Below are 21,452 nucleotides of genomic sequence, written 5' to 3'. Positions count from 1 at the left end.
CCACACCGACACTCGCCAACACCGACACTCGCCAACACCGACATTCACCCATACCGACATTCACCCATACCGACATTCGCCCACACCGACATTCGCCAACACCGACATTCGCCAACACCGACATTCGCCAACACCGACATTCGCCAACACCGACATTCGCCAACACCGACATTCACCCATACCGACATTCACCCATACCGACATTCACCCATACCGACACTCGCCCATACCGACATTCGCCCATACCGACATTCGCCAACACCGACATTCGCCAATACCGACATTCGCCAACACCGACACTCGCCAACACCGACACTCGCCCATACCGACATTCACCCATACCGACATTCGCCAACACCGACATTCACCCATACCGACATTCGCCCACAACGACATTCACCCACACCGACATTCACCCACACCGACATTCACCCACACCGACATTCGCCCACACCGACATTCGCCCACACCGACATTCGCCCACACCGACATTCGCCCACACCGACATTCGCCCATACCGACATTCACCAACACCGACATTCGCCCATACCGACATTCGCCAATACCGACATTCGCCAATACCGACACTCGCCAACACCGACATTCACCCATACCGACACTCGCCCATACCGACATTCGCCCATACCGACATTCGCCAACACCGACATTCGCCAACACCGACACTCGCCAACACCGACACTCGCCAACACCGACACTCGCCAACACCGACACTCGCCCATACCGACATTCACCCATACCGACAATTGGCAACACCGACATTCGCCCATACCGACATTCGCCCACAACGACATTCACCCATACCGACATTCGCCCACACCGACATTCACCAATATCGACATTCGCCCATACCGAGACTCACCCATACCGACATTCGCCAACACCGACATTCGCCAACACCGACAATTGGCAACACCGACATTCGCCCATACCGACATTCGCCAACACCGACATTCACCCATACCGACACTCGCCCATTCCGACATTCACCAATATCGACATTCGCCCATACCGACATTCGCCAACACCGACACTCGCCCATACCGACATTCACCCATACCGACACTCGCCCATACCGACATTCGCCAACACCGACATTCGCCCATACCGACATTCGCCAACACCGACATTCGCCCATACCGACATTCGCCCACACCGACATTCGCCAACACCGACATTCGCCAACACCGACATTCGCCAACACCGACATTCGCCCACACCGACACTCGCCCACACCGACATTCGCCCATACCGACATTCGCCAACACCGACATTCACCCATAGCGACATGCACCCATACCGACACTCGCCCATACCGACATTCACCCATACCGACATTCACCCATACCGACATTCGCCCATACCGACACTCGCCCATACCGACACTCGCCCATACCGACATTCACCAATATCGACATTCGCCAACATTCGCCAATACCGACATTCGCCAACACCGACATTCACCCATACCGACATTCGTCCATACCGACATTCGCCCATAGCAACATTCCCCAACACCGACATTCGCCAACACCGACATTCGCCAACACCGACAATTGGCAACACCGACATTCGCCCATACCGACATTCGCCCACACCGACATTCGCCCACACCGACACTCGCCAACACCGACACTCGCCAACACCGACACTCGCCAACACCGACACTCGCCAACACCGACACTCGCCAACACCGACACTCGCCCATACCGACACTCGCCCATACCGACATTCGCCCACACCGACATTCGCCCACACCGACATTCGCCCACACCGACACTCGCCCACACCGACACTCGCCAACACCGACACTCGCCAACACCGACACTCGCCAACACCGACACTCGCCCATACCGACACTCGCCCATACCGACACTCGCCCATACCGACACTCGCCCATACCGACACTCGCCCATACCGACACTCGCCAACACCGACATTCGCCCACACCGACATTCGCCCACACCGACATTCGCCCATACCGACATTCGCCAACACCGACATTCGCCCATACCGACATTGGCCCATACCGACATTCGCCAATACCGACACTCGCCAACACAGACATTCGCCCATACCGACATTCGCCCACACCGACATTCGCCCACACCGACATTCGCCCACACCGACATTCGCCCACACCGACATTCGCCCACACCGACATTCGCCAATACCGACACTCGCCCATACCGACATTCGCCAACACCGACATTCGCCAACACCGACATTCGCCAACACCGACATTCGCCAACACCGACATTCGCCCACACCGACATTCGCCCACACCGACATTCGCCCACACCGACACTCGCCCACACCGACATTCGCCCATACCGACATTCGCCAACACCGACATTCACCCATACCGACACTCGCCCATTCCGACATTCGCCAACACCGACATTCGCCCATACCGACATTCGCCCATACCGACACTCGCCCATACCGACACTCGCCCATACCGACACTCGCCCATACCGACACTCGCCCATACCGACACTCGCCCATACCGACACTCGCCCATACCGACATTCGCCCACACCGACATTCGCCAACACCGACATTCGCCAACACCGACATTCACCCATACCGACATTCGCCAACACCGACATTCGCCAACACCGACATTCGCCCATACCGACACTCGCCCATACCGACACTCGCCCATACCGACACTCGCCCATACCGACATTCGCCCACACCGACATTCGCCAACACCGACATTCACCCATACCGACATTCGCCAACACCGACATTCGCCAACACCGACATTCGCCCATACCGACACTCGCCCATACCGACACTCGCCCATACCGACACTCGCCCATACCGACACTCGCCCATACCGACATTCACCAATATCGACATTCGCCAACATTCGCCAACACCGACATTCGCCAATACCGACATTCGTCCATACCGACATTCGTCCATACCGACATTCGCCAACACCGACATTCGCCAACACCGACATTCGCCAACACCGACATTCGCCAACACCGACATTCGCCAACACCGACAATTGGCAACACCGACAATTGGCAACACCGACATTCACCCATACCGACATTCACCCATACCGACATTCACCCATACCGACATTCACCCATACCGACACTCGCCAACATTCACCAATACCGACATTCGCCAACACCGACATTCACCCATACCGACATTCGCCCATAGCAACATTCGCCAACACCGACATTCGCCAACACCGACATTCGGCAACACCGACATTCGGCAACACCGACATTCGGCAACACCGACAATTGGCAACACCGACATTCGCCAACACCGACATTCGCCCATACCGACATTTGCCAACATCGACATTCGCCAACACCGACATTCACCAACACCGACATTCACCAACACCGACATTCACCAACACCGACATTCACCAACACCGAATTCACCAACACCGACATTCACCAACACCGACATTCACCAACACCGACATTCGCCCATACCGACATTCGCCAACACCGACATTCACCAACACCGACATTCACCAACACCGAATTCACCAACACCGACATTCACCAACACCGACATTCACCAACACCGACATTCGCCCATACCGACATTCGCCAACACCGACATTCACCAACACCGACATTCACCAACACCGAATTCACCAACACCGACATTCACCAACACCGACATTCGCCCATACCGACATTCGCCAACACCGACATTCACCAACACCGACATTCACCAACACCGACATTCACCAACACCGACATTCACCAACACCGACATTCGCCCATACCGACATTCGCCAACACCGACATTCACCAACACCGACATTCACCAACACCGAATTCACCAACACCGACATTCACCAACACCGACATTCGCCCATACCGACATTCGCCCATACCGACATTCGCCAACACCGACATTCGCCAACACCGACATTCACTAGCACCGACATTCCTCAATATCAACGTTTGTCACTATCCACATTCTTCAATATCCACAATCGTCACTCCCAGCATTCGTCACTCCCAGCATTCGTCACTCCCAGCATTCGTCACTCCCAGCATTCGTCACCCCCAGCGATCGTCACCCCCAGCGATCGTCACCCCCAGCGATCGTCACCCCCAGCGATCGTCACTCCCAGCGATCGTCACTCCCAGCGATCGTCACTCCCAGCGATCGTCACTCCCAGCGATCGTCACTCCCAGCGATCGTCACTCCCAGCATTCGTCACTCCCAGCATTCGTCACTCCCAGCGATCGTCACTCCCAGCGATCGTCTCTCCCAGCATTCGTCACTCCCAGCGATCGTCACTCCCAGCGATCGTCACTCCCAGCGATTCGTCACTCCCAGCATTCGTCTCGCCCAGCATTCGTCACTCCCTGCATTCGTCACTCCCAGCAATCGTCACTCCCAGCAATCGTCACTCCCAGCAATCGTCACTCCCAGCAATCGTCACTCCCTGCATTCGTCACTCCCTGCATTCGTCACTCCCTGCATTCGTCACTCCCTGCATTCGTCACTCCCTGCATTCGTCACTCCCTGCATTCGTCACTCCCTGCATTCGTCACTCCCTGCAATCGTCACTCCCAGCAATCGTCACTCCCAGCATTCGTCACTCCCAGCATTCGTCACTCCCAGCATTCGTCACTCCCAGCATTCGTCACTCCCAGCGATCGTCACTCCCAGCGATCGTCACTCCCAGCGATCGTCACTCCCAGCGATCGTCACTCCCAGCGATCGTCACTCCCAGCGATCGTCACTCCCAGCGATCGTCACTCCCAGCGATTCGTCACTCCCAGCATTCGTCTCGCCCAGCATTCGTCACTCCCAGCAATCGTCACTCCCAGCAATCGTCACTCCCAGCAATCGTCACTCCCAGCAATCGTCACTCCCAGCAATCGTCACTCCCTGCATTCGTCACTCCCTGCATTCGTCACTCCCTGCATTCGTCACTCCCAGCATTCGTCACTCCCAGCAATTGTCACTACCAGCATTCGTCACTACCAGCATTCGTCACTCCCAGCAATCGTCACTCCCAGCAATCGTCACTCCCAGCATTCGTCACTCCCAGCATTCGTCACTACCAGCATTCGTCAGTGTCCACACACGTCAATACCAACATTGGTCAATGTCCACATTCATCAATATCCTGGGGGTTACCTCAGTCAGGATTATACACAATGCATTTGGTGACAGAAACCAGGAGAATGGTCATTTTCGCAACATCCTCTGTATTGGGTGCTCTAATGAAGGTGACACCAATTCTGGGTGATGGTGCTGAGGGACCCTGTTAGCGTGGTCGGACATAATAGAGGAGAGGGTTGGCCAACGGGAGCGAAGACCCATTCTGCGCTTGGCCGCATGTGGCCCAGTGTGTCAATGCTGGTCAGCAAACTGGAAAAAGGAGCGCTGATTGCCCCCAGGCCTGACATCAATGAGGGTAAGACACTGCCCTGAGCAACAACTGCTCCCTGGGTCTGACTTTTATTGCAATAAAGTAATGTGGTCAGCCGTCCCACTGTGCCATGACAATCGGAACCCATTTGCCAGCAGTTTGGTACTGGTGCCGTATATATTATTGTTCCTCCCCTGCCCCGTCTCTCCACCACCCCCCCCCCCCCCCCCCCTTGAGATTTGGTACTCTTGTGATCAGATAGGTGCAAGGTAGAAATCTCCGCTGGCTTGTCAGGTGCCTGGAAGTAACCCTTTTCTTTCACCCCCCCGTGACAACGACAATCTGAAAAGTCTGAGGCTTGTCCCGACACAGGACCTGGAGGGAGACAGAACTTTCCCCGAGAGGGACGGGGTGCAGCTCTTTGTACATGTCCCACATGATGTGTGCATGTGAGAGACAGGCAGCGAAAGTGAATGAGAGACACGGTAAGACAGAGACAGACAGACAGAAAGAGAGAGAGAGAGAGAGAGAGAGAGAGAGGGGCAGAGAGAAAGCAAGGGTGACACGGAGATAGAGAGAAAGTGAGAGTTAGAGACAGAAAGAGAGAGAGAGAAAGCAACAGAGAGACACAGAAAGACAGAGACAGAGAGACAGAAAGAGGCAGAGGCAGATGGGTGGATGGATAGATCGATCAATCCTCAGTGCAATCCCTAATCTTTAACAAGTTCCTGATCTTATTGAGGGAAAGTGGGCGCCTGGATGAGGGGGGAGGAGCAGCTTTACAATAGTTGCCAGAGACCCACGATTGCTGTGGGCTGGTGGGTGGGCTGTTGGCCTAGGGGCAGGGTGCGGGTGGAGGGAGGGGGGGGGGGGGGAGAGGGTAGAGGGCAACGGTTCGAGCTGGGTTGTAACCAAGGCACAGCAGGAGGCCACTCAGCCCATTGCTCTTCTGTGGCGCTCCAGCCAGCAATCTGGTCGATTCCACTCTGTTCCCCCCTCCCCGCCCCCCCCCCCCTCCCCCCACCTCGCTCCCGTGCGCACACCCCGCCCCCTCAGTAACTCACCTCTCAATCTGAGACAGGAACCTGGTCTGGAAGATGCCCCTGGTCTTGAGCCTCTCGGAGATCCGGCCCCGGAACAGCAGCCCCCGCTTTGTGAAGTCGATGAGGATGTTACGGACGATCTCGCCCAGGTACATGCCGCTGATCAACTTCTCGTACCTGCCGGAGAGAGGTCAGCCGGGGTGAACATGGGAACAGCAGGAGCAGGCCATTCGATCACAATGTGAGCTGATCATCCAACTCAGTCCCAAGTTCCTGCTCACTTGCATTGATCCCTTTGTCCCGAAGAACTCCATTCAAATCCTTCTTGAAATCAATGTTTTCTGCATCAGAGAATTCCACAGCCTCCCCGACTCTCTGGTTGAAGACATTGCTCCTCATCTCAGTCCCACCCCATCTCCTTAGATTATGACCGCCTGGTTCTGGACTCCTCAAAGTCTTCGGGTTCTGTCCAGTCCCTGTTAGAGTTCAATAGGTTTCTATGAGAACCTTCCCCCCCCCCCCCCCCCCCCCCCCCCCCCCCCCCCCCCACCACCCACCGAATCATCTTGGAAACTCCCAGTGAATATAGTCCTAATCCAATCCAATTTCTCTCCAGCCATCAGTCCCAGGAATCAGTCTGGGAAAGCCATCGCTGCCCCCCCCCCCCCAACCCCCTCCGACGCCAGAAGATCCTTCTTCAGGTAGGGAGACCCTAAACCGCACAGCGTGCACGCACGCAGGCGCACACACACACAAATACTCCGGGGTCTGGTGTCGCCGTGCCCATCCTCGCCCCTGTCCTCCAATCCTCCCGCTGCGGAGGGCACAACATCTCATTGGCCTTCCACTGCTCCTGCGAGGCTGACTTACAGCGAGTGGGGGAGGAGGGACGCCCAGGTCTCAAAGGGTGCAGTTTCAGTTTTGAGTTTGTTTAATTTGGAAACTAAGACAAACAAAAAGAAGCTCTTTTGTAGGAACTCAGTTTCAGGATAACTGTGACAGCCTGGTCAATCTGTCCTGCACACTTTCCAAGTTAAGAACGTCCTTCCTACAGCGGGGCGATCAGAACTGAAAGCAGGATTCCAAATGTCGTGTAAAGCCGCAAGTTTTGGACTCAATGCCCTGACCAGCAAAGGCAAGCTGTCAATCAACCTCCTTCACCACCCTCTCTCCCTGCACTTCCCCTTTCAAGGGACTATGTACCTGCACCTCTCGGTCTCTCTGTCCCACAGCACTCCCCAGAGCCCAACCATAAACGTCCTCAGTCCTGCGCTGGTTTGTCTTCCCACAATGCAACACCCCGCATTTATCTGCATTTAAACTCCATCTGTCCAGTGGACGAGCTGCTCAAAATCCCATCGTACTCTTGAGACATCCCGCAGCTCTCAGGGAGCAGGACAGACGGGGATTTCGGGGGTGATAATGCTGGTCCAGAATCCACAGACAACTGCTCTCTCTCCCGCCAACTTCCTCTGGCAAAGTAACTGAATCCTCTTCAAAATCTGCTGACCTTTCCCGAACACAGCCGATCCCTGACGTAGAGGCCTCAGGATGGGCGTAGGAGGAGACTGTTCCACTCCATCGCTCAACTAGATCACGGCTGATCTTCGAGCTCAATCCCATTTTCCCGTATTATAGAACAACACGGCGCAGAACAGGCCCTTCGGCCCTCGATGTTGTGCTGACCTGTGAACTATTCTCAGCTCATACCCCTACACTATCCCAAAATCACCCATGTGCTTATCTAAGGATTGTTTAAATTTCCAATGTCCCTGTATCCTTAAAATCGAGGAATCGATTGAAATTTTCTTGCACTTGGTGAATGTCTGATTCCCCACTGTCCAAGGATTCACCACCGTCTGGGAAAAGAATGTCACCTCACAGATTTGTAGATTCACACAGTTGCGGGAAAGGCCCATCGGCCCCTTGAGACTGCACCAACACAAAGCACCACTAAGGGGCGCTAATCCCCATTTTCTGCACTTAGACCATACCCTTGAATGTATGGGCTATTTCAAATGCTCAAATGTTATTTTGGTAGGTTGTAACGTTTCCAGCCTCCGTTACCTTCGTCAGGCAGTGCATTTCAGATTGTCACCACCTGCTGAGTGAAAAAGTTCTTTCTCAAATCTCCTGCCCCTTACCCGGACAGTATGTCCTCTCGTGAGTTACCCTCAACAGCCACTGTCTGTTCCATACCCTTCATAATCTTATATACCTCAATCACATCCCCCCCCCCCCGCAGTGTCTTCTGAGCTCTAGAGAAAAATTCCAAGGCTATTAATCTCGCCTTACAGCTCAACTTCTCCTTCCCAGGCAACGTCCTGGCTAACTTCCTCTGCGCCCATTCCAGTCTGACCGTATCTTTCTTGTAGTGAGGTGACCAGAACTGCACACCGTGCTCCAACAGTGGCCTGACCAACACCCTGCACAACCTCAATATTACTGCCTTCCTCTTATACCCTGTGAAACAGCAGATGAAAGCAAGTGTCCCACATTCCTTCTTAACTATTCAATTTACAACTTCAGGGATCCGGGAATGATTACCCCAAGATCCTTCTGTTCGCCTCAGCTACCCATTTAGTAAATGCTCCCACATATTGTTGGTCCTTCCAAAGTGCATCACCTCGCATTTCTAAGGGTTAAATATCATCTGGCCAACCCATCTATATCTTCCTGCAACCATTGTCTCCACCATTAACCGCCCTGCACTTTTCACTGGACTCCTACCCCTTTGTAACCTGACAATAAACCGAATTCTAATTCTCCCATTCGAATTTCCAATCTACCGGTCTTGGTGTCGTCTGCAGATCTGACTAATATTTCATTCTGGATTTGATTTGATTACTGTCCCGTGTCCTGAGCTGCAGTGTTGTCCTACGAGAATTGAAGGCAGGTCACACTATGCAAGTTCATGAGGACTAAGAGCCCGCCCGGATTTGACTACCTCCACATCTGCCCTATCTGGGCACTTGCAGAAGTTAATTCAAGTGTGGGTTAAGTATTGACTGATGGGGACAGTGTCATTAGATGCCAAGGTATCCTACACTGCCAACGGGTAGATTAGATTAGATTACTTACGATGTGGAAACAGGTCCTTCGGCCCAACAAGTCCACACCGACCCGCAACCCACCCACACCCCTACATTTACCCCTTACCTAACACTACGGGCAATTTAGCACGGCAAATTCACCTGACCTGCACATCTTTGGACTGTGGGAGGAAACCGGAGCACCCGGAGGAAACCCACGCAGACACGGGGAGAACGTGCAAACTCCACACAGTCAGTCGCCTGAGGCGGGAATTGAACCCGGGTCTCTGGCGCTGTGAGGCAGCAGTGCTAACCACTGTGCCACCATGCCGCCCACGAGGTTTCCCTCATTTCCCAAAGAAGTATCTCCGGATTTGAGAAACGCACTCCCTTACGTCTGTCTGCCCGGATTCATCGACAGCCGGTCCACTTCCCGATCGAACTCAGTCCGGATGTCATCCAGGCAGCCATTGTCGCCAAACGCGCCCCATTCCATGTTGATGCACATCCGCCCTTCATCGCCTTCCACCGTCTCCACATTCTTCATCTCTTCCATGTAGCAGGCATTGCAACCGGTCCCTGCAGAACGGGGAGGGGGGGAAAAATACAAACACAACACCAGATAAAACAACCTGCTTCAGAACACAAGCTGCTGTGGACCAGAAAGCGACCAGCAATGGCTGCATAAATACAGCAGGACGTCGGTGGCTGGGAATCCTGTGGCATGTAACTCCTCCCCTCCCCCCCCGAAAAAAGCCTGTCCCCAACATTGACAAGGCCAAAGTCAGGAGTGTGTGATGGAATACTCCCCAGTTGCCCTGGATGGGGGGGGAGGGAGGGGGCAGCTCCAACAATACTCAAGAAGCCCGACACCAACCAGGGACAAAGCAGTCCCTGCCTGACTGGCCCCACACCCACAAACTGTCACTCCCTCCACCACCGACGCTCAGTGGGGGATGTGTACCATCTACAAGACGCACTGCAGCAACTCACCACGGATGAAGTGCCTGTGAAACGCGTGAGCAAGTGAGCAACGGGTCGGAGGTAGGTTGGCCAGTCCAAGTTCAGGTTTAAGAACAGATCCCATGAAAACATGGGTCTGAGGACGTGAGCCCATTGTTAGCATGTATCCACATTCAAGTTGGTCTTCTTCAACAGGAAGGGAGGGAAGTGGGGAACTGGGGGTGAAAGGTGGGAACTGAGGGCCAGTGTAATGTGTTTCACTGTTTCAAACACATCAACCCATTCACACAACCAATCTCGAGCAAACAACTGATTATTAAACCATTATGTGGATGCAGATGGAATACATTAGGATGCTCCCTTCACTTTTATCATCAACGCACAGAGTCTTGCAGCACAGAAACAGACCCTTCGGTTCAACCAGTCCATGCACGGTGGCTCAGTGGTTAGCACTGCTGCCTCACAGCACCAGGGTCCCAGGTTCGATTCCAGCCTCGGGCATCTGTCTATGTGGAGTTTGCACATTCTCCCCGTGTCTGCGTGGGTTTCCTCTGGGTGCTCTGGTTTCCTCCCACAGTCCAAAGATTTTCAGGATAGGGTAAATTGTCCATGCTAAGTTACCCACAGTGCTCAGGGATGTGCAGGTTAGGGTGGATTGGCCATGCTAAATTACCCATAGTGCTCAGGGACGTGCAGGTCAGGATGGATTGGCCGTGCCAAATTACCCATAGTGCTCAGGGATGTGCAGCTTCGGGTGGATTGGCCATGCTAAATTACCCATAGTGCTCAGGGATGTGCAGGTTAGGGCGAATTGGCCATGCTAAATTGTCCCATAGTGTTAGCTGCAGTAGTCAGAGGGAAATGGGACTGGGTGGGTTACTCTTCGGAGGGTCGGTGTGGACTTGTTGGGCCGAAGGGCCTGTTTCCACACTGTAGGGAATCTAACTTAATGTCATAATCACAAACTAAACTCGTCCCACCTGCCTGCTACTGGCCCGTAGCCCTCCAAACATTTCGTAGCGATGTCCTTTAAGTGTTGTAATTATACCCACACAGACTATTTCCTCAGGAAGTTCATTCCACACACAAACCACCCTCCTGTCCTTTTTAAATCTCTGCCCTCTCACCTTAAAAATGTGCGCCTGCTCTTAAAATCTGCCATCAGAGGGAGAGGACAAATATCATTTACTCTATCGATACCTCTTACGATTTTGTAAACCTCTACAAGTTCACCTCTCAACCTCCTATTATCCAGTGAAAAAACGTCCCGGACTATCCAGCCTCTCCTTAAAACTCAAGCCTTCCATACCCGGCAACACCCCTGGTAACTCTCTTCTGAACCCTCTCCAGCTTCATAATATCCTTCCTATAGCGGGGCAAACCGAACTGGACACCAATGTCCTGGACATGCTCAGCATGACGTCCCAAAGCTTGCACTCCGAAGACTGAGCAGAGGGGATGTCAAAGCAAAAGTGTTAACTCGCTCAGAGTCCCTGCTTCCTTGTGGCAGGGCTCAGAGAGAGAGAGAGAGTTCGCTCGCCCCGCAAATGCTCACCGACAATGAGGCCGACCTCACAGAAGGGGTCGTCGTATCCACAAGACATCATCGTTCCGACAGTGTCGTTGACGATCGCCACCACGTCCAGGTCAAATTCCTGCAAAGCACAGAAGGGGAAGAAGGGCTCAACAAACTCTCGCTCGTCTCGCTTCCCAATCCCAGAGAACACATGGGTCTGGGAGCACACAGGAACGGCAGCGACCACTTCACTCTGGAAAAGGAGGGGCCTGTGCAACGAGACCGGGGTGGCCCTCTTACCCCATTGGCTGAAAGCCCGCCTTGCAGGAGCAGCGGGCGGTGAGGATGGCCAATGGGAGGGTGGCGTGAGGAGCCGTGGATGGACAGGGCGAGACCCCACCATGGGCTATTGTGTGTGTTTGCAGTCTGGGGGTCTCCTTATTACTTAGCAGTCAGTTCTCTCCCTCGGAAATTCTACGCCTGCAGTAGGGAAAGAGCACTCCAGGTTTCTGTGATATCACTCCTTGGTTCTTTCCAACAAGCAGGACACCCTTCCCAGACTGCTTCACCATGACACCGATTGCAAGGACACTGGGAAGATAGAATCTGGCAGATGGAATTAGTACAAGAGGGGTAGAACGTAAAAGTAAGGACGTTATGCTTTAGTTTTACAGAGCATTGATAAGACCATGTCTGAAATGCTGTATACAGTTTTGGTCTCCTTATTTAAGGAAGGATCTAATTGCATTGGAGACAGTTCAGAGCAAGTTTACTGGATTCGCATGTGGAATGAGCAGATGTGGGCAGCACGGTGGCTCAGTGGTTAGCACTGTTGCCTCACAGGTTCAATTCCCGCCTCGGGCAACCTTATAGAGGTTTACAAAATTATGCGGGGGCATGGATTGGGTAAATAGGCAAAGTCTTTTCCCTGGGGTGGGGGAGTCCAGAACTAGAGGGGCATAGGTTTAGGGTGAGAGGGGAAAGATACAGAAAAGACCTAAAGGGGCAACTTTTTCACACAGAGGGTGGTACGGGTATGGAATGAGCGGCCAGAGGAAGTGGTGGAGGCTGGTACAATTGCAACACTTAAGAGGCATCTGGCTGGGTATATGAATAGGAAGGGTTTGGAGGGAGATGGGCCGGGTGCTGGCAGGTGGGACGAGGTTGGGTTGGGATATCTGGGTCAGCATGGACGGGTTGGACCGAAGGCTCTGTTTCCGTGCTGTACATCTCTATGACTCTATGACTTTGCGATACTTCACAGTGCATCTCGGTTTTCTGGAGCTGCAACTGGAGACCTAATCTGAAGAAGGATGTGCTGGCGATGGAGGGAGAAAGGCATTCCCAAACTGATTCCTGGGACTGATGGATGGAGAGAGACCGGATCAGGTGAGCATCGTATTCACCGTGAGTTTAGAAGAATGAGGGGGGGAGTGGGGTCCCATAGAAACCTATCAAATACTAACAGGAAGTAGACAGAGTAAATGATATTCCCAATGACGGGGGGGGTCCAGAGCCAGGGGGCCGCAAGTCTAAGGAGACAAAATGGGACTGAGATGAGGAGAAAATGTCCTGACCCATAGAGTCGGGGGATTCTCTGCTGTAGAAAGCAGTCGGTGGGGGGGGGACAAAACTTTGAGTGCTCCCAAGAAGGAGTTGGACACAGTTCTTGGTGCGTAAGGGAGATAGCGGGAAAGAGGGGACAGAGTTGGATGGTCAACCCATGATCATATTGAACGGTAGAGCAGGCCGGTATGGGCCGAACTCCGAGTCTCTCTGTCAGGATGCCGACGGAGATCGGGAAATGCATTACACCCGTGAAACAGATCATCTCGACACAGGGGGATGCATTAGCGCAGCACTGAACATGACTGGCAGCCAACACATTGAATCAGACTCACTGGAGAAAACTCCAGTCAGATCAGAGCATCACAAACCAGGCCACAGTTGAAATGAGCCAATGGGCTGAGAAGTGGCAGATGGAGTTTAATTCAGATAAATGTGAGGTGCTGCGTTTTGGGAAAGCAAATCTTAGCAGGACTTATACACTTAATGGTAAGGTCCTAGGGAGTGTTGCTGAACACAGAGACCTTGGAGTGCAGGTTCATAGCTCCGTGAAAGTAGAGTCGCAGGTAAATAGGATAGTGAAGAAGGCGGTTGATATGCTTTCCTTTATTGGTCAGAGTATTGAGTACAGGAGTTGGGAGGTCATGTTGCGGCTGTACAGGACATTGGTTAGGCCACTGTTGGAATATTGCGTGCAATTCTGGTCTCCGTCCTATCGGAAGGATGTTGTGAAACTTGAAAGGGTTCAGAAAAGATTGACAAGGATGTTGCCAGGGTCGGAGGATTTGAGCTACAGGGAGAGGCTGGACAGGCTGGGGCTGTTTTCCCTGGACTGTCAGAGGCTGAGGGGTGACCTTATAGAGGTTTGTAAAATCATGAGGGGGCATGGATAGGGTAAATAGGCAAAGTCTTTTCCCCCTGGGGTGGGGGAGTCCAGAACTAGAGGGTTAGGGTGAGAGGGGAAAGATATAAAAGAGACCTAAGGGGCAACTTTTTCACACAGAGGGTGGTACATGTGTGGAATGAGCTGCCAGAGGATGTGGTGGAGGCTGGTACATTTAAACATGTTGCAACATTTAAAAGGCATTTGGATGGGTATATGAATAGGAAGGGTTTGGAGGGAGATGGGCCGGGTGCTGGCAGGTGGGACTAGATTGGGTTGGGATATCTGGTCTGCCTGGACGAGTTGGACCGAGGGGTCTGTTTCCATGCTGTACGTCTCTATGACTCTACGTCAGGACTCTCTCATTGAATTCATAGCTTGCGACCTGTTGGAGTGAATGCTATGCAGACTTCCCAGTATTTGAGCCGGGCACAAGTGTGTAAAATTAGCAAGACGGCTTTGCATGGTCCCTGGCTTCGGACCTTGGCTAGTTTTGGGAAGGTTGGACCATAATTGGACAAAAAGACAGAGAAAGACACAAGGACAGTGAAACTGGTGAAGGGAGAGAATGGGAAAAAGAGAGAGAGATCGAATTGTTACATGAGTGAGAGGGATGGAAGGGGAGAGAAAGGGAGGAGAGGGATAGGAGGATGGAAAGGGAGGGGAATGAAGAGAGGGAGGGAGAGGGAGAGAGTGGCAGAGAGGGACGATGGAGAGAGATGGAGACAAGGAAGAAGAGTTAGAGACGGATAGGTAGATTAGGGATAGTCAACACGGTTTTGAGAAGGGTAGGTCATGCCTCAGAAACCTTAGAGTTCTTTGAGAAGGTGACCAGACCAATGGATGAGGGTAAAGCGGTTGATGTGGTGTATATGGATTTCAGGAAGGCATTTGATAAGGTTCCCAATGGTAGGCTAGTGCACAAAATACAGAGGCATGGGATTGAGGGTGACTTAGCGGATGTTGTTCAGAAATTGGTTAGCTGAAAGAAGACAGAGGGTGGTGGTTGGTGGGAAATGTTCATCCTGGAGTTCAGTTACTGGTGGGGTACTGCAAGGATCTGTTTTGGGGCCACTGTTTGTTTGTCATTTCTATAAATGACTTGGATGAGGGGCTAGAAGGATGGGTTAGCAAATTTGCGGATGACACTGAGGTCAGTCGAGTTGTGGATATTGCTGAAGGATGTTGTAGGTCACAGAGAGACATAGATAAGCTGCAGGGCTGGACTGAGAGGTGGCCAATGGAGTTTAATGCAGAAAAGTGGGAGGTAATTCACTTTGGAAGGAGTAACAGGAATGCAGAGTACTGGGCTAAAATTCTTGGTAGTGTAGATGAGCAGAGAGATCTCGGAGTCCAGGTACACAGATCCCTGAAAGTTGCCACCCAGGTTGAGAGGGTTGTTAAGAAGGCGTACGGTGTGTTAGCTTTTATCGGGAGAGGGACTGATTTTTGGAACTACGAGATCATGCTGCAGCTGTACAAAACTCTGTGGCCGCACTTGGAGTATTACGTACAGTTCTGGTCACCGCATTATAGGAAGGATGTGGAGGCTTTGGAAAGGGTTCAGAGGAGATTTACCAGGATGTTACCTGGTACGGAGGGGAGATCTTACAAGCAAAGGCTGAGGGACTTGAGGCTGTTTTCGTTAGAGAGAAGAAGGTTGGCAAGCAACTTAATTGAGACATATAAGATAATCAGAGGATTAGATAGGGTGGACAGAGAGCCTTTTTCCTCAGATGGCGATGGCTAGCACAAAGGGACATAGCTTTAAATTGAGCGGTAATAGACATAGGACAGATATCAGGGGTAGTTTCCTTACTCAGAGAGTAGTAGGAGCGTGGAACGCACTGCCTGCAACAGGAGTAGATTCACCAACTTTAGGGGCATTTAAATGGTCATCGGATAGGCATATGGACGAGAATGGAATAAATGGGCTTCCGATTGGTTCTACAACTCGGTGCAACACCGAGGGCCGAAGGACCTGTACTGCGCTGGAATGTTCTATGTTCTATGTTACAGAGCGTGAAGGTCAGAGAAAAGGAGGAAGCGAAAGGAGTCAGAGAGAAAGGGATGTAGAAAGAGACAATACTGAAAAGTGAGTGAGATGGGAGATGGCGGGGGGAGAGACAGTGAGAGAGAGAGAGAGAGAGAGAAAGATAGACAAAAATGTGTAAGAGTGGGACAGGGAATGAAATAGGGGAGAGAGAGATATAGATGGAGAGAGTGACAGGCAAGGGAGAGACAGAAAAGGGTCTGGAGAGAGGAAGTGGCTGGGTGAAGAGAGAGAGAGAGAGAAAGAGAGAGAGAGAGAGAGAGAAGGATAGACAAGAATGTGTAAGAGAGGCAGAGAAAGAAATGGGGGAAAGAGATAAACGGACAAGCAAGGGAGAGACAGAAAAGGGTCTGGAGAGAGGGAATTGGGGGGGGGGTGAGTGAGAGAGAGAGAAAGAGAGAGAGAGAGAAGGGGGGATGGACGGAGAGATAGGAAGTGAGAGGGAGAGAGAGAGAATGAGAGATAGAGGGAGCAAGAGTTGGGGACACAGAGATATGGGAGAAAGTAAGAGAATTAGAGGTGGAAGGAGGAGGAGAGAGCAGACAGGGAGAGAGAATGAGAGAAAGACAAAGAGAGAGAGAAGGGGGGATGGACGGAGAGATAGGAAGTGAGAGGGAGAGAGAGAATGAGAGACAGAGGGAGCAAGAGTTGGGACACAGAGATATGGGAAAAAGTAAGAGAATTAGAGGTGGAAGGAGGAGGAGAGAGCAGAGAGGGAGAGAGAATGAGAGAAAGACAAAGAGAGAGAGAGAGAAAAAAAGAGCAAAAGAAAGAGAAAGTGAAAGAAAGAAGGAGACAGAGATAAAAATAAAAGGAATAACTGAGTTCAGAGATGAAAACAGGAAGGGCTTTAAGGGGCAAAGGGGCCAGAGGAGCTGCTGAATGGTATCTTGGCACAGCCCAGCATTGATGGAACTAAACGGTTGAGAGGCTGGGTGGGGGTGGGTTCCTGAATGACCTCCTCCTGTGTCCGACATGCTGCAATCCGCGGCACAGGGGGTGGGGCGCCAGTGAGCATGTACCTCTCTCCTCTTGATGGCTTCTCGGAGGAGATCGACAACGTCTTCACCCTCGCAACCCGTTGCTTTGAATCCTTTCGTCCACTTCAAGAGGATGGCCTGGGGAAAGGAGGGATGAGGTTATTGGTCGGACAGCCGGAAATCCGGGGATGTTGTGATGGGAAGGGGCCTGCGACCCTCGCCCCTTGCCACCTGGAACACCTCATTAATGGAGGAGAAAGGTTACGACTGAGGAGGAAAGATCTGCGTCCCCCCGACGTATCAGGCAGCGGGAGGGCAGTGTCTTGGGAATGAGACCCTCGCCAATGGGTGACTCAACCCACTGGGCATTCAGGGCAAGGGTGAGGCTGCGGGGCCTACCTCAAACACAGACCAGAAACAGCCCTTGTCTCCAAGTGGTCCCCTCTCCCTCGGCCTGCCAAATCTCTGAGCTCCAACGAGGCAGAGAGTAAGGGAGCGGAGAGGAACCAACAGAGGCCTTTCCGCCCATCAATCCCATGCCAGCGCCCAACAAAGGGAGAGGAAATTTCCAATCCCCTCAGCTCGCGCCCAAAATCGAACCTTTCCTTCGAAGATTGGATGGAGTGGCCCACAAACCAGGGTGAGTCACCGAGCTGAGTAGGCCGCGCCGCCATCTTTGGCCTCTGGCCGAGAGTACAAAGCTCAGGCGGGACGGAGAACTGACCTGATCAAGCCCTCGCTGCTCGCAGGGAAAGGAAAAGGTGAAGCCCAGCGGCAGAACGCATTGCTTTATCCCCATGTACTCCATAAATTCCGAGATGCAGTGGACGATGTGATCAAACAGCTGCCAAAAGAAAGGGAGGAAACAAAAAGACAAAATCTAGGCCCGTATTGCAAATCAAATCGCCCGGCGACCACCAGAAGGTAGACTCCATTGGATCGAGTGATCGTGAAGATTTTGCCTGAGGAACCACAGCCAATCTCAATTCTGAACTAACCCCAACGTCATTTGGTTTCGCAAAGGCTGCCGAGGGACTAACAGTCATCGGGATCTGGGAATCTTGTATGTCGTGCGTGGAATTTGGGGTCACTGGCTGGGCCCAGCATTTATGGGCCCATTTCCCTCTAACTGCTCCCTTATGATGGTGGTGAGCCACCATCTTGAACCGCTGCAGACCCCATGTTAGGTAAGGACCCACCCCCACACCAAGGTTCTGACCCAGAGATTGCGAAGGAACGGCTGGCATTTTTCCGAGTCAGGATGGCGAGTGGCTCAAAAGGGGAGCCAACAGGGGGCAGTGTTCCCACAGATCTCCACTCCCAGTTCCTGACTCGCTCACGCGACCATTGTGGCCACAACTGACCTTGTTGCGGAATGAGAGATGTACAGTTCTGGTCACCGCACTACAGGAAGCATGGAATTGTACTGCAAGGGTTACGAAGGAGGTTAGCCAGGATGTTGCCTGGAATGGAGCAGCTTAGCGATGAAGCGATGGATAAGCTCGGGTTGTTTTCTCTGGAGCAGGGAAGGTTGAGGGGGGGGAATTACTTGATAGAGGTGCATGAGATTATGAAGGGGCATGGACAGGGAAGATAGAAAGCAGCTGTTCCTCTTAGCCAAGGAGTCAATTGTGAGGGGAATGAAAGGCGAGAGGTTGAGGGGAATTGGAGGAAATTAATTTCACCCCGACAATGGCGGAGATGTGGAATACACCGCCGGGGAGGGTAGTTGAGGCCACAAACCTTATAGCCTTTAAAACTGGATTTGGACGAGCACTTGATGTGTCAGAACATTTAAGGCAGTGGGCCCAGTGTGAGAAAGTGGGACCAGTGCAGATTTAGTGTCGTTTTGGCAGTAAATGGGCCTAAGGATCTCGGTCTATACTATTTGATTCGATGATCCTGTGTCAAGGGCTGTCACTCTCTCCCCTCCCCTCTGGAATTCAGCCTCTCTTGATCATGTCTGAACCAAGGCTGTATTGAGGTCAGGAGCTGGCAGAACCCAAGCTGGGCATCACTGAGTCGGTTACCACTGAGCGATAGCGTTGTTGATGACACCTTCCATCATCTTACTGATGATGGAGAGTAGACTGAACTGGATTTGTCCTGCTTTTTGTGCACCGGACATACACCATTCACGACTGGATGTGGCAGGACTGCAAGAGCTTCGATCTGATCGGTTGGTCGTGGGCTATCACTTCGCTCTGTCTACCACTTGCTGCTGATGCTGTTTGGCACACCAGGTAGTCCTGTTTGGTGGCTTCACGGGTTGACACCTCGTCTCCAGATAGGTCTGCTCCTGGCATGCCCTGCTGCACTCTCCATTGAACCGGGGTTGATTCCCCCTGGCTTGGTGGTAATGGTTGAAGTGGGGGACAGGTCGGGCCACGAGGGGAAAGATTGTGCGGGAGTACGGTTCTGCTGCTGTCGGTGAACCACAGCAGCTCATGGACATTGAAGAAAAGAAAGGGAAGGAGAGGGTGCTTTTCCGAGCTGGTGTTATTCCCTGGGACTGGGGGGTGGGGGGGGGGGGGGGGGGAGCAAATGTGCTGAGATGAGAAATTGCCCCTTGAATAGTGTGAGGCATTTCAGAGGGCGGTTAAGGGTCCACCACGAGGGCTGTGGAACCGGGAGCGGAACGTGCGCCCAACCCAGGTCAAGGATGGCAGATTTCCATCAGTGAACCCGGTGGGCATTTTGCTTGACGCCATGGTTGCCAATGCTTAAGCACCGCCTTTCTATTCCAGAACTTAGGGAAAACGAGTTTCGGATCCGTGTGACCCAAGCGGTACCCGCTGCGCGACTCGCCCGGTGACGGGGCCATTCGGACGCCCACATTCTCACTGCATCTTGGGAGAGCCGAGTGCCGTCTCCCCCCCCCCCCCCCCCCCGGCACCTGGCACTCACCTCCTCTCCGGTGCCCTCCATGGCGTCGACGGGGATGGCGTAGATCTTGTTGTGCACTTCCGCCACTCGGCGTTTCCCGCTCCGAAGCTTCACAAGCAACACCCGGAAGTTCGTCCCGCCGAGATCGAGGGCGAGGAAATCGCCCTTTTCTGCGGGCGGCGAGAAAGGGAAGAGCGGTCGTCAGGAACCAGTGGGGCCAGCGATGCTGGTTGGAGGGTAACAAGGGAGGAACGCGCGGGGCATGGCTCCTTCCCAATGCAAGGACCAAACACCAACCGCAGCCCATCCCGCCGACCCACCTCCAGGATCGAGCACCGGGAAGTATCCCTTTTGCAGCACGTGGAGGAGAAAAGGAGGGAACACCATCAGCGATTGTGAGTGAGCGATGAGGGGGAAACATCTGTGGCATTGCTCCTTCCCAAGTGCACAGATCAAAACGAGCCAACGGCACCTCATTACGTTAACATCCCCCCCCCCCCCCCACCCCACTTCAGGATCGAACACCAGGAAGTATGCCTTTCTCTGGTGGGATGTGGGGAGAGGGGGGTAGCAAGGAAGGAACGGCCGTCGGGAATCGTGGGCCAGTGCAGACTGGAGGGAGACGGGGGGAGCAGCACCTGTGGCATTGCGCCCTCCAAGTGCCCGGATTATACGCCGACCGCCCCCACACCGCCTCTCTACCCACCGACCTCCCAGTTCCAGAGGGGGGGGGGGGAATTCTCTCCCCTCTCAATTTACCGAATTGCTAGTTCCGGGGAAAGTGGTGGGTGAAATGGACTTGTGTCCCAAGAGACCGGAGCAACCAAGTGACGGATATCAAAAAAGGCTAGAGAGTGCGGAGGGGGAGGTTTGAGTGAGTGGACACCGGAATTTCACTGGCATCGGCCACTCGACCATCGCCAGGGCCCCAATCGCACCCCCCCCCCCAACAAAACTTGGAAGGGTAAACCCAGACGGAGCGATGCCTGGAATAAACAAAGTAAAGATGCAAATGTGAGGAGAGGGGAGTAAATCCCAACCATAACACACCCCCCCCCTCACCCACCACAACGGCCCAGCCATACCTGTCCCGTCGGGCGTGGAGCGGACGTAGGTGGGCAGCATTTTG

General features: G+C 53.1%; 1 protein-coding gene across 1 annotated transcript in view; it reads right to left on the bottom strand.

Annotated features, from left to right (window-relative positions):
- The window catches only part of LOC122542992 (hexokinase-2-like), a 55,237-nt gene that overhangs the window by 11,679 nt on the left and 22,106 nt on the right, over positions 1-21,452 (bottom strand). The window contains exons 9-15 of the mRNA XM_087984280.1: positions 21,409-21,452; positions 20,345-20,493; positions 18,162-18,281; positions 17,480-17,575; positions 11,995-12,094; positions 9,872-10,055; positions 6,466-6,621 (exon numbers count right to left, since the gene is read on the bottom strand). The exon at positions 21,409-21,452 is cut by the window's right edge and continues 261 nt beyond it. Of these exons, the coding sequence (XP_087840406.1) occupies positions 6,466-6,621; positions 9,872-10,055; positions 11,995-12,094; positions 17,480-17,575; positions 18,162-18,281; positions 20,345-20,493; positions 21,409-21,452 (849 nt within the window). The remainder of the gene's footprint in view (positions 1-6,465; positions 6,622-9,871; positions 10,056-11,994; positions 12,095-17,479; positions 17,576-18,161; positions 18,282-20,344; positions 20,494-21,408) is intronic.

The sequence above is a fragment of the Chiloscyllium plagiosum genome, unplaced genomic scaffold (genome assembly GCF_037043375.1).
Source record: "Chiloscyllium plagiosum isolate Xiang-an unplaced genomic scaffold, Cpla_swu_hap1 HiC_scaffold_48, whole genome shotgun sequence".
NCBI lineage: Eukaryota > Metazoa > Chordata > Chondrichthyes > Orectolobiformes > Hemiscylliidae > Chiloscyllium > Chiloscyllium plagiosum.
This window is presented reverse-complemented; position numbering and strand designations above follow the sequence as displayed.